Genomic DNA, 17,592 nt, shown 5'->3' with positions numbered 1-17,592 from the left:
GTAGCCAGGAGGTCGAAGGAGGTGATTCTTCCACTCTACTTTGCCCTTGTGAGACCCTCACCTAGTGTACTGCATCCAGCTCTGGGGTCCGCAACATAAAAAAGATGTGGACTTTTTTGAGCGAGTCTAGAGGAGAGACAGAAAAATGATCAGAGGGCTGGAATACCTCTCCTCTGAAGACAGGCTGACAGAGTTGGGGTTGTTTGGAAGAGAAGGCTCAGGAGAGACTTTAGAGCAGCTTTCTGGTACCTAAAGAGGGCCTACAAGAAAGCTGGAGAGGGACTTTTTTTTGTTTGTTTTTTACAAGGAGACGTAGTGATAGGACAAGGGCAATGGGCTTTAAACAGAAAGAGAGTGGGTCTACATGAGATGTTTGGAAGAAATTCTATACTGTGAGGGTGGTGAGGCACTGGAGCAGGTTGCCCAGAGAAGTTGTGGATGCCTCATCTCTGCAGTGTTCAAGTCCGGGTTGGATGGGGTTTGAGCAACCTGGTCTAATGGCAGGGGGGCTGGAACTGGATGAGCTTCAAGGTCCCTTCCAACCCAAACCATTCTATGATTCTATGAGGTAAAGACTAAATCCACATTTCTGAAGCTGGCAAGCACAGAAGTACAGGAAGGTGGCACTTGCAGAGAATTACCTGGGTACCTTTCCTTTGTATAGTTTCTAAAAGATGTTACTTCTGTTACAACTTTTCCTGTTACTCTGCAGTATGTGCTTCTGCTCGTAACAAACAGCAAAGGGATACTGGTCTGAGACAATTGGTTTTTAATACTTCCATCCTAATTGAATGATAGCTTTGTGGTCTTGTATTCTGGGAAAGAGAACTTTGACCTCTCAGCAAGATGGGAATTTTATTTTTTCAAAAGTCCATTACTTTGATTTTGATGCAGCTTGAAATCCACAGCCTTAGAATCATTTCAGTATGTTTATAGGAGAAATACTTCACTGTAATTTTAGAAAACCTTACAAAGGATAAAAGGAATAGTTCTTCCCTGCTCAGAGGTCTCACAGCAGAGATGCAGTTTTGCTTAATAAGGAAAAGAATTGAAAACTAATGCTACTACATGCAACACCCTTTACAAAGTGTTTAAAAGTAAGTTTTCTCTATAAGCATGGGACAAAGTATAATAGATCAGAATCCAAATGTTTGCTGGCACGTTTCTAGATTGGGCAGCCTTACCTCATTATTTTATTTTTTTAAGAGTATCGCCTCTGCCTCTGTCCCACACATTCATCAGTATTTGATGTCAATGAGATTTGAAAATCAAAACTGTAAGAGTGAAGAACTCAAGGAATTTTTATATTTCCTGTTACTGATATATGTTCCACTCTCATCTATAACATGTGAGTCCCTGTATACTTACAGAATATCACTTTTCCTTGCTTAAAGGTGTCAACATCACTTTGTGCTTCAGCAAAAGTGAACAATGACATTTTAAAACAAAATGGAGAAATTGTCAACAGTTTCCTCTTGCCTTACTTGCATGGGCTATTGAATTTTGTTGTTTGAAAATTAGCTGTGGGTTTGGTTTTTTTTTTCAATTACCAGACATTTAATAATATTTTAAAATATGACTTCACATATCAAACCCTCACTATTTATCAGATGCAATTACAAATCCTTCACATTTCCATTTTATTTCTACATGCTCATTCTTTTTTTCCTTTTTGATGAGGATGCTCTGGTGTATACACAAAGTTAGTGGAAAGTCAGTAGTCCCATTGTCACTTTTGCATTTTACCATTGTATTAAACAGTTGCTACTGAAATTTTTGTAGAAGTTTGCACACTAGTTGCAAAAAGGTAGGTTTACTTGTTACTTCATGTCGCAACAGATTTACAAAGTCAGTACTGATAGATAGTTGGCATGTTCTTGGAACAAATACAAATGTTCACATTTGTTTCAAGCACTGAATGTACTAGATCTTTTGGATGTATATTGTTACTCTCATACTTCCGTTTCAAGTTCATTTATTGGACTTTGAAAATCACCTTTTAACAAAGTTTTCAGAACATTGCTTTGCTCAGCTAAAATTAGTTCCGCTGTTTTGCCAATGATTAAACTTAAGCAGTATTAACTTTGCTAATTTCTCTCCTATGATCAAAAGTTAGCAGAGCATTCACTTGTCATTAACAGATGTGTCTCTAATGCAAGTTTGGGTTTTGGTTAAGCAAACACTCAAAACTGAGGGTCCAATTTGGAGTTTCAGTTACGGAGATACAATGGCCTTTTTTGGTTCTGACAAAGCTTATTTTCAAAGGCAACTGAGCTTGCTTTGTCTTGTGATCTGTTGGTCTTGTAGAAAAATAGAAGTGAGATGTAATTGTATGTGTATAATAATGATCCTTTTTGCTATATAAAATATAGAAAAATAATAAATGACTCCCCATTTGGGTGAGCAGTTACAAATCATATTTGTATTCCTCATGTAACAGAGCAATTTAATGTGCAAGCATTTTAGACATAGATCAATTTTATAGAGGAAACCAAAAAGTTCTGATATACCTGGGATGCAAACCTAATATTTTTCTGAAGCTTTAAGTTTTGGTTTGTAAAGGAGGAAGATGTTTTTCTTACAAAGATGAAAAAAGGTGACTTTTGGGGTAGTGGGTATCACAGACTGGAAACCATGTATGTGTTGACCTCTAAAGTAACAGCAGTCATGAAGCTAAGAATCAAGGCTGTGATGTGAGTTGCTCTGGTTTTTTTTGCACTTCACCAATTGGTTGGATGATGAAAGACTGTCCAGTTAGGGAGAAAAATTACTAAAATGTTAACTGTATGTGTAGAATGAGATAGCTGCACAAAATTTTAAAACCTACTTTTAAAGTCTGTAAATTAAGAAATGTGTTATCCAACCAAATGAATATATATATAGTTAATTCAACTCTGAGTACATCAGCCAGAGCTGTGCTCAGCTACGTCTTCTCTGAATTTGCTGTGCAAAGGCTAATATTTTTGGATGTGGTGTATTGTTTATAGTGTGAAAGCATGATCTTATCACAGAGTGGGGTGTCCCTGGAGAAGCCTCAGAACTGATCCTGTGGTATGGTGCAGTTTGAGCCTGCTTTAGGCTGTATGGTTTTGATGTATATATGCTTGTGTTAAATGCATGAATAATTCACTGATACTGGTACTACTTGGATATTTAAGTAAAGCCTGGAGGGTGAGTATTCGCTTTAGTTTTCCCTGTGAGGGTCAAGGCACTTCTGTAGAGATTAGTTGTGTCAAGGAGGTAGCATGCAGAGTTTCCATGAGCGTAATTTACCACCCAGAGCTCTTCCCATAGAGGAGAGTGGTTGGTATCTATGGGAAACAAGTAACATTTTTTGGGTTTCATTTTAATAAACCTTTTAGAATTTACAGTAATACCTAGCACAAATGCATTGCTGAGTTAGAGAAATCAAGCTCTAAATCTGACAGTTAAGGTAACAGCAATATTATGTAAACCATGCTTAGGGTTGTATAATTTTGCTACTTTGTTAATGTGTAATGCATTAACTTAGTTTATGTAACGGGAAGTGCATGAGGTATAACACGCTTTTGTTAACATAGACATATTCATAACTAAGACTTTCCCGACTTTTGTGGGAGTGATTTAGAAAACTGCTCATTTTGTTAAGACATAGTATTTACATATTGCAGGAAAATCTGAGGACCAAGAAATTCTGTAGTGGTAAAATTGAAAATCCCATTCCTTAAGTATCTAGTAATGGATCGAGGACTACACCTCTAGGATACTGGTACACTGTGAGGGTGTCACAGGGTAAATTGTCTTACTCTCTCTAGGGGCTTACTCTACTAGGGGCTATGCAAGGAGTGCAAGGAACCAGAAAGGTCTTTGTTCTGCTATCAGCAGTTTGTCTTAGGGGGGAATTTAAAGCTATGTGGAAATGTAAAAATGAAGATACAGCACTTAAGTGCTATGCTAAAGGCAGTGACCTGGCAGCACACAGGTAGCATATGCTTATCACTAGATCGTCCACTGGCCTTAGTTCTTGCTCCTTTTTGAAACCATGAGCTTGTGTGGCTTGAAGAAGAAATTTGTCTTGTGATTAAAAGCTGGGACTTTTCCAGCTGGGTTTGAGCTCCCCCTGCCCATATGGATACCAGGATTCAGGGTCAGGCCTCAGTCCTTGAGCAGGTTGGCTTCTCCATCCCTGTCTCACAGAAGGCTGCAGTGCTGCTGCTCTTCTGGCACTGGTTCATAGGCTGGTTGTCTCTTCAAAGTACTGGAGCCCCATCTTCCAACTCGCTGGACCTTGAGGACTGGTTTGTAGCTAATGAAAGTATAAAGGGCTCAGGCAGGAGCAGAGGGCCACCTGGAGAATTTATTGTTACTGAAAGAGATGGGAGGGTTGCACCTTGTCACACTGTGATGTATTGGAATAAACTATGTTCACAGTCTGCTTGTGACTTTGCTCATGTGTGCAGCCATTTGTCTCAGTAACAGAAAGCATATCTGGTAATATACAAAAATAATTCCTTGGGGGTTTCCCTTGGATTTTCCAAAGGCTGACCACATTCTTCCCTTGGTGTTTCCACTCATTTCACATTTCATCAAGCTTTCTCTGGCTTTTGTTGCTTCACAATTAAACCAGGCCTGAACTACTGTGAAAGCATGGTCTTTTCACCGTTTTGAAATTTTTGCATGAATTCATGAATTCCTAAGAGACATTATCATCCAAGTTACATAAATTGTTTGTAAAGGTTCTCATCAGTTGTGATCTTCAGTAACGAAATACATATTTGACACAACTGTCAATTTGTGGGATAGTCTGTCATAAATAAGCATGTGGGAGAGATTCACAACATTGTCCTATATTCTTTCAATAATGGAAAATAACACAGAGCTAGCTTCAGGAAGACATGACACCATAGATACTTTTCGAAATCTCGTGTTTATCTTCTGGTGTCACAAACTCTCCTATGACTAGAACTTTCTGATTGGGCAATGAAACTTTCATGTATAATGGGGACTTTACATGGCATGTAAAGTCCTGCATCTGACTGTCAGTACCGCATGCAGCTTTCCAAGAAGTAGAGTATATGTGAGAAGCAAAATGTGAATTAGGCAATTCAAATTAGATATTAATAGGAGTTCACACCTTGGTCATCTTCTTCACTGATGTGATTTTTCAACACAGTTCCTTATTGTGGGGTCATCTAATCTCATGAAAACAAATACTTTTGAATTCTTTAGCCTTTGACTGAATAGCAATTATAAAATTAGTTTCATATTCAGATATACTAGAAAATATTAGTGGAAAAGCCCGAGGTATTTGTTTCTGTCAGTGAATTAACACTTGCATAGCTTTGAAATTAATTGTTTAATATGCTCATTATTCTTAGAAAAAATAAATATGTTCTCATTATGTTCACTTGGTGAACGTATGTATCTTGCAATACATTTAATGTTACTTGCTGTGAGGGAGATTACAGCTCCTTTTAAGGAAATTGGGTAGATTAATGGAATGGGGTGGGTTAAATTGCTCTCTGCATGCATTCCCTAGCATGCCTGGCCTACTCCGGAATTTTAATTGATATATATAAAAGTTTTTAGCTGAGGAGGCTCTGTGAAGCAACTGGATTAAATCAGGATATAGCCTGTGTATTGCAGAGGCTGGGCTAGGGAAATGAGCTGTATGCTAAAACAAAGACTGACACGTGGGACCTTGTTTTATGCCCACAATCACAGTCTGCAACAGTGAACGGTTGCATTTTCCACAGCTTCACTGTGACAGTGTGCACATTGATCTGTGGTGAACTTCAGCAGGTGTTTTGGGGCGGTTCATAGGAAGCTTCCCCAACAAGCTACAGGAAGTGGACAGAATCCATGAAACAAGCAAATACTTACTTTGTCTTTTCAAGAAGTTTATACAGTTTTGATATCGCAACCTGTGGCAGAGCCTGAAGATAGATTTTCTGATCCTTATTCCGGCTTCGAATGAGCAGTAACAAATATGAGGATTACTAAGGACTAAATACTCCTGGTGCAACTCATTGGTTTCAGTAAGAGGCTCTCCAGAAGAAGAGTAATCTTTAACTATTGAATTTTTCCAAATTTATTGTTTTGAATGAGAGGTAAAGTCCACATAAGCAGGACACCTTGATAAGGTTGTTACTTTTGGGGAGAAAAAAGAAAAGCCAAAGATTTCACAACATAGTTCTTTAAAGAAAAGCTTTCAAAATTTGAATTAATGTCACATAATTACAAAGATGCTGCTAGACTCGTAGGACTTTTTGATGACTGTCTTGAAGTTACTGCAGTCTCACCTATGAATTAAATTGTACCTTTTTCTTAATAACATCCCCTCTCTGCCTGCTCCTCTGTCCCCAGTGGCTTTGGCGCAGTCTCAATGAGCATAGTGCTTCCATAACTTTTATATTTTATTTTGCTGAACATGCATTTAATTAAGAATCAGATTTAATTGAAATAGCTTCTTCCGATTTCAGGAGAAGAGTGGCTTTATGAGATGAGAATAAAAAGTGACACTTTTAATGAAATTAAAAATGAAATTAAATGTCTTTAGAAATTTATGTTGCATCATTGCAGAGCATGTGCCAAACCTGTCTTGATTTACCTGAAAGTGCTGTATCAGAGACAGGACTCCCAACCGGAGAGTGTATCCCATCCTGGATGACTGCTTTGAAATCACTTACTTGGAGTAATATTAAATCAAATTCCTGATAAATTACTCACTGTGATATAACATGCTGTTTTAAAACTTTTACAGCCTTTTTATTAATAGATGATAGTGAAAATTAGAGCTAGTATTTTTTCTGTAGATTTCTTAATCGTACCATTTAAAGGAGAAGCTAAGCAATAAACATCTAGTGAATAGCTTATGGTAAGTTTAATCTCAGAAGCTATGTTGCTGTTGGCACAGATCAACATAACCATCTATCACTAAATTCTCAAAATTTAAAAACTGTAGCTACGACTTATACATGCTAGTCATTCTCAATGTACATTACATATGAGTAGTTTATTGCATTTTAGGATTCTTGCAACCTAAATCAATATCTATTAGACATAACAAATATGTTCCTTTCTAGAAGAGGATGTATTCAGAAATTGAACCATTCTTCTGTATTTTGTAGCTTATAATAATTGTTGTCTTTTAAAAGACCTGAAAGAAGTCATTGTCATGGGTTATTATTAAAGGAATTCCTTAAGGTAATTATATTTGAGGGAGTCATCTGCAAAATATATTTGAGTTGTGTTCCACAGAGATGGGCTACTTGGCTTTTCTCCCAAAGTGAAGTCTTCAAATTAATCTGTGGAAATAGTGAAAGAAGGTGTAATACATTGGAGGTGCCCATAATCATCAGTGCTGTGCAAAGCTGCAAGTTTAACTTGACTGTGCATGTTGTGCTTCTGTGTCACATGTCACAAACTCAGCATGGGCTCAGTCCATTTCTATGTCCTTACTCACAGCCCCGTCTCTTTCTTCATCAACACAGTACCACAATAGACTTCCACTGAAGTACAGCATCCTTATATTCTGATTTGCAGCCATTAATGATATTGGAGTTATATCTACTATTAATGAAATAAATGGGGTCATTTCTGTAAAACTGTAAAGATATAATTCATAGGTTCTGCATTACTATACAAATAGCATCTTAATGTGAAATCCAAAGTTCATAGTACTTTGAAAAGACATGTGTTATGTACCTGTATCCTCTGCTGGGGAACTTAAGTCTTGCCCTTTCAATATCTGGAGAGATCAAGCAACAGCTCATATGACAAGAATGAGAACTTATGTAGCAGAATAAGCATATGATTCACACAAGCAAGATTGCAGGTGCCCAAATAATTCTCCTCACCAATGAACTTTCCCCCTGCTCAGATGACCAGTGTGTTTGAGAGATTGGAGGTCTCAGGTTTCCTTTCTTTCATGTCCAAGTTGTTTATTTTTGTTTAGTTGTGTGTATTCATTGTTATTTGCAATACTAACTCTAGAACTTCCTTATTAATTTTGCACTTAGTGGCTGACCCGTCTGAATTTTTAGTTAAATTTACTAAATGACTGACTAGCCATAAGCTGTGAAAAGCCAACCAGGGAACTGAAATGAATAGGAAGAAAACACCCTCACTAATTTAATTTCTGACAGTTCAACTGACCCAAGAACATTTGCATTATTTTCCCACTTAAGCAGTTAACTTCTGAGTTGTTCTGAAACACCAGGGACCTCTAGCTAGAGCAACAACTTTGGTCAGTAATCCAAGATTTGGGCAGGTAGTATATTATTTAGGTAGTGGAAATACAAGCAGTTTTTATATTGTATATGTGGTTTAGTATTTTCTGTGCCAATTTTATTTCAGATTTAATTCTGGGACATGCTGTGCTACGTAGTCCTTTTGGGTTTTTGCAACTGTTGCACTTGGAGCCATGCTCCTGCTCCAGAATTCCAACAGGAGCAAACATATGGGGATTCTTCCGTCCTTGGCTTGCCCCACCATTTGTTCCATGTTTTAAACCAACTGGTGCTGTACCCAGTGGAGTACATCTGTTACAGTTTATTGCTAGAAATTTGCAATTCATTTCAGTTTGCTAAAATAATTATAATATTCATGGCCAAGCATTAAGCAATTACAAAAGAGAGTAGACAAAATTTTGCTGAAGTTTGTATGTGATTCAGAACCTACTGCCCAGCTTGGGTAATTTGGGTACTCAACAGTCAGATAATGCTCTGACAGTTGAGTTTGATCATCCTGAGAAATTCAAGTATCTGCTGAGATATCCCTTATGTGGATGTCCCTGCTCTGTTTTAATTAAGGGCAAAATAAATTGGCATAAACCACCACTGAATGCATTTGGTTGCCACATCTTGCTTGAGGTACTCATCTGGGGAACACCCTGAACTGGAGCAGAGTCTTTGCTGCTGGAATTGCAGAGGCACATCCAATAACACCCTGTAACTCTTTCTGAAAATCAGCAGCATGTAGGCTGCTAAATAGTCTATACAGTTTCGAATGTTGTAGCCCACTTTTCATCTCTTTGTGCTTCAGGCAATCTGGAAGTTACAGTGTCAGGCTATGTTGTTGTTTGCAGGTAGAATTTTCAAAGGGGTGAGGTTTCTGGTTTTCTGGGGAAAATCGGATTACCAATCAGTTCAGAGTAAAGCATTAAATAGTTGAATAGAAAGTGACTCGTTCACATTTAAAATAAGAAGTCCCCATAATCAGTGCAATAAAATCTTAATACAAGAGATGACTATGTCATCATTATCACCCTCCAAAGCAGATTTTTAAAATTGGGAAGAATCACAATATAATATTCATAACTCCATCACACTCCTCATGTTTCTGTAAGTCAGTCTCGCACATCTTTGACATATAGTAATAAACACACACTACTCACCACAGTGGAGACATGTAATGCTAAAGCCAAGGTTTTTTATAGGTAAACTTGCAAACCAGTTCCAGAAGTTACAACCAGCAATGTGCCTGTGTTTGTTCTCCATCACAGACCTGAGTCTGGGTCTGTCTCTTGAATGCCTTTCGCACTCATCCCTTGAAATAAACGAGGTCACTTTTGCTATAGAAATCTGTCACTTGTCTGATCTGAAAAAGAGTTTTGGTTCCAAAAATCAGATTTAATTTGTTAAGTTACACTAGGATAGTGAAAGACATTGCAAACTTCATTCTGCCTGTGTTGTTGGACCACCACTATGACTTAAAAGTATAGCTATATTCTTGAGATTTGTTTGTGTCCTTGCAAATAAAAGATAAAGGAGTTAACTTATCAGCTCACTAGGCTTAGAAGGAGATTATTATGCCGAGGAAGTTTGGGTTCATACTGAAGTGATGAAACATTCAGAAGTAACCCAGATGTTTAAAAATATTTTTGCTTGTTTTGTTCTGCAAGTGTTACTTGGCATGATATAATGAAGCAGAATTATGTGTTTCTATATGCTGTACATAAAAAATATCTGGGAATGGAAACCATTATTAGAGCTGCTAAATATAATTCTGTTTTCTAGTAATCCTAGAAAGGTCTTTAAATATTCATTATCTAAGTGGTGTGGACAATACAAATCAAAAGAAATTTGTATGAAGTTGGGCTGTAATGTTGAGTAATTGCATTTAGTTTTACATAGCACTGTAAATAAGTGTGTAAAGTGTGATCTAAGAGCCTTTGAACCTTTATGGAAATTTTAATCTATATTTTAATATCTTTTGTTCTCTTTCTACAGAACATTCTGGCTTTAAATCCCCGAAAACAAACACATGCAACTCTTCACTCAACTGCAGCAAAGAAACAAGTCAAGAAGCAATGGAAAAGGAATTCTGACAAAAACTGTTCAGTAAGTGCACATTTATCATTGCATCTGGAACATGTTTATCATCGCATCTGGAACAATCATTGAGGCTGAAATCACAGCTGTGTGAGAAATCAATTGGAGTTTCTTGTGTTATTTAGTAGCCACATTTGGCTTCTAGTTTGTTCCTGTAGATACAAAGTTACTTTGTGATGAGCTGTTTATTTTTCAGAACCAATTGCATTCCATACTTTTTTAATTTTTGGTGATTTTAGTAAGTGTTTGATGCAACTTTTGTGCCTTTTGTTATGGAGTCTGATCTGTCTCTCATATCACATCCCGAGCCACGCAGAGCCCTTTCATTTCCCTGGGCAGCCTCTTCTGCTGCTCCCTCCTTTTCTTACTGTATTCCAAGAGTGACACTGGGCAGAGCAGCATTCGCTATCCTTTCTGAGACTTTTAAAGCTAATTTTATTTTGCTACAGAAATAAATGTATGTACCTATTTTATATATGAATAAATATATAATGCTTAGATTAAAACATGACTCGGGTTTTTAAATATTGTGTGTTGTATTTTTCAGGAAATAGTTGATCTTAGGATAAATTTTTTTTTTCTGTAAACTGTATATACTCTTCAGTATTTCTGCCATTAGATATCATCATTTTCTCTCTAGGTATTTGAATTCCTAGTCTCAGTGTGATATTTGACTAATCCTATCAGATGCTTTTTGTCTCTTTGATCTCTCATCTGATTAGAAGGTTTGTAGTGTTTTTACTGTCTTCCTTCAGGTTGTCTTACATAATCCTCTAAATTCAGAAATCTTTTAGGTAGAGTACTATTTCCCATATGGGTATAATGATATTGGTGTCTTTTCATAGTGTTGTCGAGACACCTTCTCCCACTACACAGGAAAATTCAGATAGGAAGTTGATTTTGTTTGTAACTAAAAATATGTCATGCAAAACCCAACAAAACACAAACCCAACCAAAAATGCCACAAAGTTCCTCAGTTTCTTAAAATCATGAAATCCAGTATGAGCAACAAATACTTGCTGGGAGGACGAGCCCAGGATATCCTTAGCATTTCAGCAATGCTCTTAGTACAGTTTCCTGTTTTATAGTATTGATTGTAAGAATCTCTTTCTTGCTAGAGCTAATATTCCTATTTTCTTGTATTTATTGGCTCAGATAATGTATGAACTAGAAACTTACGTATGTGAAAACCCTCTGTTTGTGAGCTTGGACGATTATTTTGGGATGTCTGATGCAGATATTGCCCACAACTGTCTGTTGCTGCAGCACAGAATGTTGGGCCACTTAGCAAGCGGCTTCTGGGCAGCTGCAGTTTACACTGTTGTGTTTTCAGGTGACCTGAAATCAATACCGGGCTGTAAACACCTCTGTTTTCAGAAACTGTTAGGAAGCTCAGGTATCCATGCAGCAGGGCAGCTGGGCATCTGTGTGGTAACCTGATTACATGTTCCACTGTAAATTATCCTAGTTAGTTAAACTGTAACATAGAAATATTTTATTAATGGGTGTATTAACACAGATTTTCTAAAGCATCTAGGCTTTTAAATCACTCTGTTATCCCTGAGCTGTTCACCATGTCAGCCTTGTTTGGTTTTTGTATTCAGTTTATTCATAAAGTGTTTGATATTTGCTGTTGATTTTTAAAGTGCATAGTTTTCTAGAAACTCTTCCTGTGTTCCTGCTGTTAGCTGTATGTACCTCATGTTGTCTCAAATATTCCTGGATCCCCAAGGTCTGAGCTTCTTGGGCTGTGCAAACACCACTGATTTGGGTTCATTGCTAGCTTGCGTGCCTTGTCAGGATTTTCAGTTGAAAGAAATTCTGAATATTGCCAAATATTGCAGGATGATGTTTTGTCATAGGCTTACAATCTAATAAACAACTTGGCTTTATAGTTCTGCAATACTGCTGGGAGATCTGTGCAGTTACTAGGACCCTGCCCTGACAGGAGTCTGCTCATGTGGTACAGTTTACAGGATTAAAGGTTAGAAAGAAACAAATGTGTACACGGGCAGATATAACTACCTTCATCACACGTAGTTCTTGTACTGCATATTATGTATTATTTAGTAGAAACATCACATAATTGAGTTTGAAAGCTATTATAAGAAATGTAAAGTGCTAGAAGGAACTGTAAAGGGATAGTCCTTATTTTTAGATGGGTAGTGGTCCTAGTTTTTAAAACTGACAAACCTTTCTTCACTCAGAGATAGTAGCTTACTTTTACTGTGTAAGATTTGCTACACAGCTTACTATAGCAGAAAAAGCCCTGAAAAAATAAAAAAAATTCAAATATTTGTCTGGTCTCCCATTACATAAAAGACATTAGTAAAAAATAAGAGACATTTTACATTCTCCAGATCATTGTTGTTGAATGGTTTTGATAAAAAAATAAAACAAGATGGTAGAATCCTTTCCTAGCCTCCTTAAATTAAGAAAGCTAATGTAGGAAAGGATTCATTGAGCAAAATTTTCTGTTTTGGTCTAAAGAGCCACTGGTGATAATGTTTAGGCCTGCTAATGAATAGATCAAGCTCCATTTGAAGTCCATACGAACTTTATTTGTTTCCATTTCCTTAAAATCTGAATTTGGCTTCTAGCTTTAGATTCTTTTAAAGCTGTTCTGATGCTGTCTTTGCAGAACTACTGTTGAAAGGAAGGTGGGAGTATGAAAATACAAAACTAATTAAATTAACAGCCCTCAAAACTCTGAACAAAAGCTGCATCTGCTGAGGCATGCACACAGTGACTTTGTAATGTCTAATACACTTCCAGATGGCAGACTTACATATTTCTTCAGAATAATTACACAAGTGAAATTTTAACTCCTAGCCTGCTCTGAGACACTTTGGGTTGCCCATTTAATGAGTTCTGAAGTGGAAACTGAATGTCAGTATCTTTCCTCAGCATTGGACAAGTATTCTCCTAAAGGAAGGTTCAGTTATGCTTTCAGTGAGTGCTATCTTAGCAACCAAGCGTTGCTGTAAAAATGATACAGCAGTAGGTGCAAGATTAGTCAGCTTTCCTTCAGAAATTTTAACTCAGAGATATGTATCAGAGTAGGAAAACTCCTTATTGCTGTGTCACCCTCAGTAACAGCATTAGACCTAAGCATTAGCACTCTTGTTTCTTATGAGTCATGCTGAAAAGGGGTATAAACAGATGCCTCTAGTTATCTGGGGGAACAAAGATTTCTGTTGTCCAGAAAAAATTAAAAGTAGAAGAGTTTTGAAATGGCTGTTCTAATAGTAAACGTTAAAGGAGGGTGCAAAATTTAGGTCACATTAAGTCATCGATTTACAGATAAAACAAAAACAAAGGGGTGAACTGTGAAACTGATTTGCTTTGATTTCAGGGCTTTCCTAAGTAGTTCAAGATTGTTTAGACTTTGGAATAATGTATTTATTTGTGGTATCCAACTCTTTATAATTCCATTTGTCTGTGTATTTTATGCTTGCCTACATTTAGATCACAAACTAGAGGGGCAGATGTGTGCATTTGCATTGCACCCAGCACACTGATTCCCATGCTTTATGAATAGGGTTTGTAAGCATTATGGGATGAGTTGTGCTTTTACCTTGTACATGTGCAGGTTTTTAATTTAAATGAAATTCACCTCCACAGGTTTTATAAATTGACTTGTCGCTGGAGAATTCAGTGCGATATTTTAGTCCAGCCTTCTTTTTGGTAATGAAATCTTGTAGTTACCTACTAAGGATAGGTGAGAAGTTGATATAGATCCGCCTATGTATTCAGACTTTCTTCAGTTTCTGCATTTAGAAATAAATGTAACATTTGCTCCAGATGGAAATGCTGGAAGTATTTCAACAAGACAAGAAGGTGAAAAGGAAATGGAGTTTAAATTGGTTTGTAGCTAATTGCCATAGCCTATAATAGTATTGATTTTCTGGCAGTGGTAGCATTGTTCTTTGTCCTTACATGTGCTAAGCCTGATCAGCATTGTGCAAAAAGAGCCTCTCTTCCATGAAATTTTGATGCTCACCTGTTTGTTTGTTTGTTTAATTTTTTTTTTCCTTCTTTTTGGTAGAGGCATCACTTTGGGAAAAAGGCTTTAACTGTACTATAGTTCTTTCCAGCCATTAGAGAAAACCAAATTATTCACCTTGTCTTTTTCTGTACGACTTTAAGTGCAACTACCCGATTGCTTTGTGTTGATGATGGAGAGTGAGATCTGCAACTCATTGCAAGACATAACAGCTCATGTTGCTCTTTACATTCAGAGGACTTAAAACAGTAGTAATAAGAGCTTGCTAAAATGTCCTGTGGCTGTAACTGCTATATAAAAACATCTGTAAGAAGGAATTATTAAAAAAAAGGTGTGTAAGTACCTCTTGACATACAAATGTCCAAGCTTGCATAGAAAAATCTGTAAACAAGATGATCCTTTCTCAGCTATAATCAGTTTGTTGCTCTTAAGTGTTGCCTTCCAGTGAGGTGGAAAACGTTCACATGATTTTTGTCCCTAATCATGTATCATGCTTACAGAATAATCCAGTTAGCATTTCACAAATAACTGATGGATTGAAGCAGAAATAGTGCAAATTGCAGACAAGTAGATATGAAACCCTGTACACCCAAGGCCTGAAATCAGGAACTTTAATGAATAAATGCTTTTTCAGTGAATAATTTGTCCATTTCTAGACATGTATTGATGAAAGATTCTATATTTATAAATAAAAAATAATCCCAAATATTGTAAAATAGAGAACACTCATTAAAGGAAATCAACTCAATTATATTTATAATCTAAATGTATAGTTTACCTTTGCAAATATTTATTTTTGTCTTCATTGCATATGAATATGCAAGTTTAGCTCTTTCCTGAATGGGTATACAATGGCAGATGTCTCTCTAATCGCTGCTCTATTCAAACATTAATTGGTAGAACATATGTAGAATTCTACTAGTCTGAATAGGTATAGGATAGCAGCAGTCTTTTTAATCACATCACTATTCAACCACTAATTGGTGTGATGATTAAGGGACATTAGAGGGAGCACTTTGACATCTGATTCTTTGAACTGATGTCTGCTCGAGCTGCGCTGTATTCATCATGGCCAGACTGATTTCTTAAATAAAACGCTCTGATTCCCAAATGTGGAAAATATTGCGTTAGGATCTATTGAGGTGATTAGGGAATTTGAGAATGATTCTTATATTTAACTAGTGATTGACTGTATATGCACAAACTCTTCATATGAATAATACATATGTTACTGAATATCAGAAAGAGCTGAGAAGTAACATCAAGAGATTTTCTCTTTTCTCATAGTGTCAATAATTAAATATTAATACACATTTTAAAATGTACCAGTTTAATCATTTAGCAGTCAAATTCCTACTCATGCATTTTTTAGATTAACTAATTACTCTGCATTTTCTCCTATCGATAGCATATGCTGGCATTTATAACCCTTCCACTGGAATAAAGTGGTTTACATGTTTATATATATCGCTTATACTTGCTCTAAGAAACGCATATTATGAATTTCCTTGAATTTTATGTTTTATATTAGTTGCAATGTCTTAAGGTGTTTTCATTAGAATATCTCCATAGCTTCTAACTTGCCTGGCTGCAACAAATTAGTGGTTTTATGCATGTTTTCTGTGTATTAAATTGTAAATACTGGGTGATGGCAAGTTGTGCCAAATGCTTTCTTAGTACTCTTCTGGAGTGCTGTGCAAAACCACCTCTAACCTTTTAACTGCTTCTGTTCAGAGTTCCTCAGGTTTGGTGTTCCTCATATTTGATTTGGATGATTCCTGTTCTATAGAGGCGCATTCGCCATTTAGTGAGCAGCATTTAGTTCCAGGTGTATTTCTGATCTTAACCATTTCAAAACGGAAGTGTTTCAGAGCTGCAGATTGTTTCGTTTTGCACATACTTACATGACAAAATGAAAAACGCCTGTCTGCTGAAAGTGCTGAATTCTAGGTAAATCCAACTTGTTCTCCTTCATTAAAGCTGAGTAAATGAGAGTAGAGATAGGATCAGAAACCATCTTCACTGTTAACTTTCAATTTCTGCTTAGTATTACATACTTTCAGATGTGGACTTCTGTATACTTTCCTGTGGTTCCTGGATGGAGATAAAGGTGCCGTCTTACCCTGGTGTTTAGGAAAACAGAAAAAATACCAAGAAGACTAGCTTCTCTTTCTTCAGACCCTCTACTCCCACCTTTTTTTTAATTTTATTTTTTAAGCTATTGCCTACACTGAAACTAAGATTGCTCTTTCGTCTACTAGACTTTCCTCTTCTATAGTGAAAGCCCCTCTCCACTCTGTTTAGAAAGGATCATGAGCTTTAGGTTGAGAAATTTTAAGTGCTTGTACATTGTTTCTTGGAGAATCCTGTACCATTGTTAGCCTGTTAGTAATTACTCACTTCAGATCTATTTATAGTGTCTAGGTCCTGGATGACACCTGCTCAGTAGAAGCAAACGGAGCTGGGAGACGAATTTTAGTGTGAAGGAAGCAGGATAGCTTGCTGAATGCTGTATTTTAAGCAGGGCTTCTAGCACTGTCCAATATTACATTGCACTGAAGTGTCCATTACAAGACCCCCCTTGTAGTTTGTCTGCATCTTTGCCATGTATTTGGATGAAATTTTTCAGTACCAGTCCATTCATTCTTTTATGCATATCAGAAATGCAGTCATATATGCATATAAAAAGATTTTCTTGATTTAAGTATGAATGAACAGGGCTGGCAGAAAAAGCTGTGTCTTTTAAAAAATCGTGGTTGTGTTATATTTAAAAAGAACACTGACATCCTCATGCTTTGAAGCAAGGAAGTGTAACAGACTGGAAATTACAAAAGTACGTTAATGCAACAGAGCTGTCCAGAAGCTTTAAAAACCTTCTCTTGGTCAGTTTCTGCTGCATTTTTATCACAATGTACAGTCAGGCGCAGAGCAGGTAACTGCCTCATCGCTTACAATATTCAGTATTCTTTACTTACAGTAGTGTCCTGGTTTCAGGAACTCCTACATTTTTGGTAGTGAATCTCAGGAATTATTTGAGATTTTCATAATGATTTCTTTGTTGTTTTATAAGCTGATACATTGTTTGAATATAGTGTTGAAAATAGACATAGTATCCTATTGAGAATCAATGACCAGAAATAATCTTCTGGGTTCTTCAGTATGCAGAGATGCTAGGGACTCCTTGTTGAGGCACATTCCCTCACAAGTCTTTCTGGCTGTGTCCCTGTTCCAGCTGTCTTGAGAAAGTTACATGTATGTGTTTTCTGCAGTTAC

General features: G+C 36.8%; 1 protein-coding gene across 6 annotated transcripts in view; it reads left to right on the top strand.

Moving 5' to 3' along the window:
- Positions 1–17,592, top strand: part of DPYD (dihydropyrimidine dehydrogenase) — a 354,140-nt gene that overhangs the window by 11,019 nt on the left and 325,529 nt on the right. For all 6 annotated transcript variants that reach the window (XM_039555944.1, XM_039555945.1, XM_039555946.1 and 3 more), the window contains exon 2: positions 10,212–10,322. In XM_039555944.1, the coding sequence (XP_039411878.1) occupies positions 10,212–10,322 (111 nt within the window). The remainder of the gene's footprint in view (positions 1–10,211; positions 10,323–17,592) is intronic.

The sequence above is a fragment of the Corvus cornix genome, chromosome 8, assembly GCF_000738735.6.
Source record: "Corvus cornix cornix isolate S_Up_H32 chromosome 8, ASM73873v5, whole genome shotgun sequence".
Lineage (NCBI taxonomy): Eukaryota > Metazoa > Chordata > Aves > Passeriformes > Corvidae > Corvus > Corvus cornix.
The sequence above is the reverse complement of the archived record's forward strand: the minus strand, read 5'-3'. Positions and strand labels throughout refer to the sequence as shown.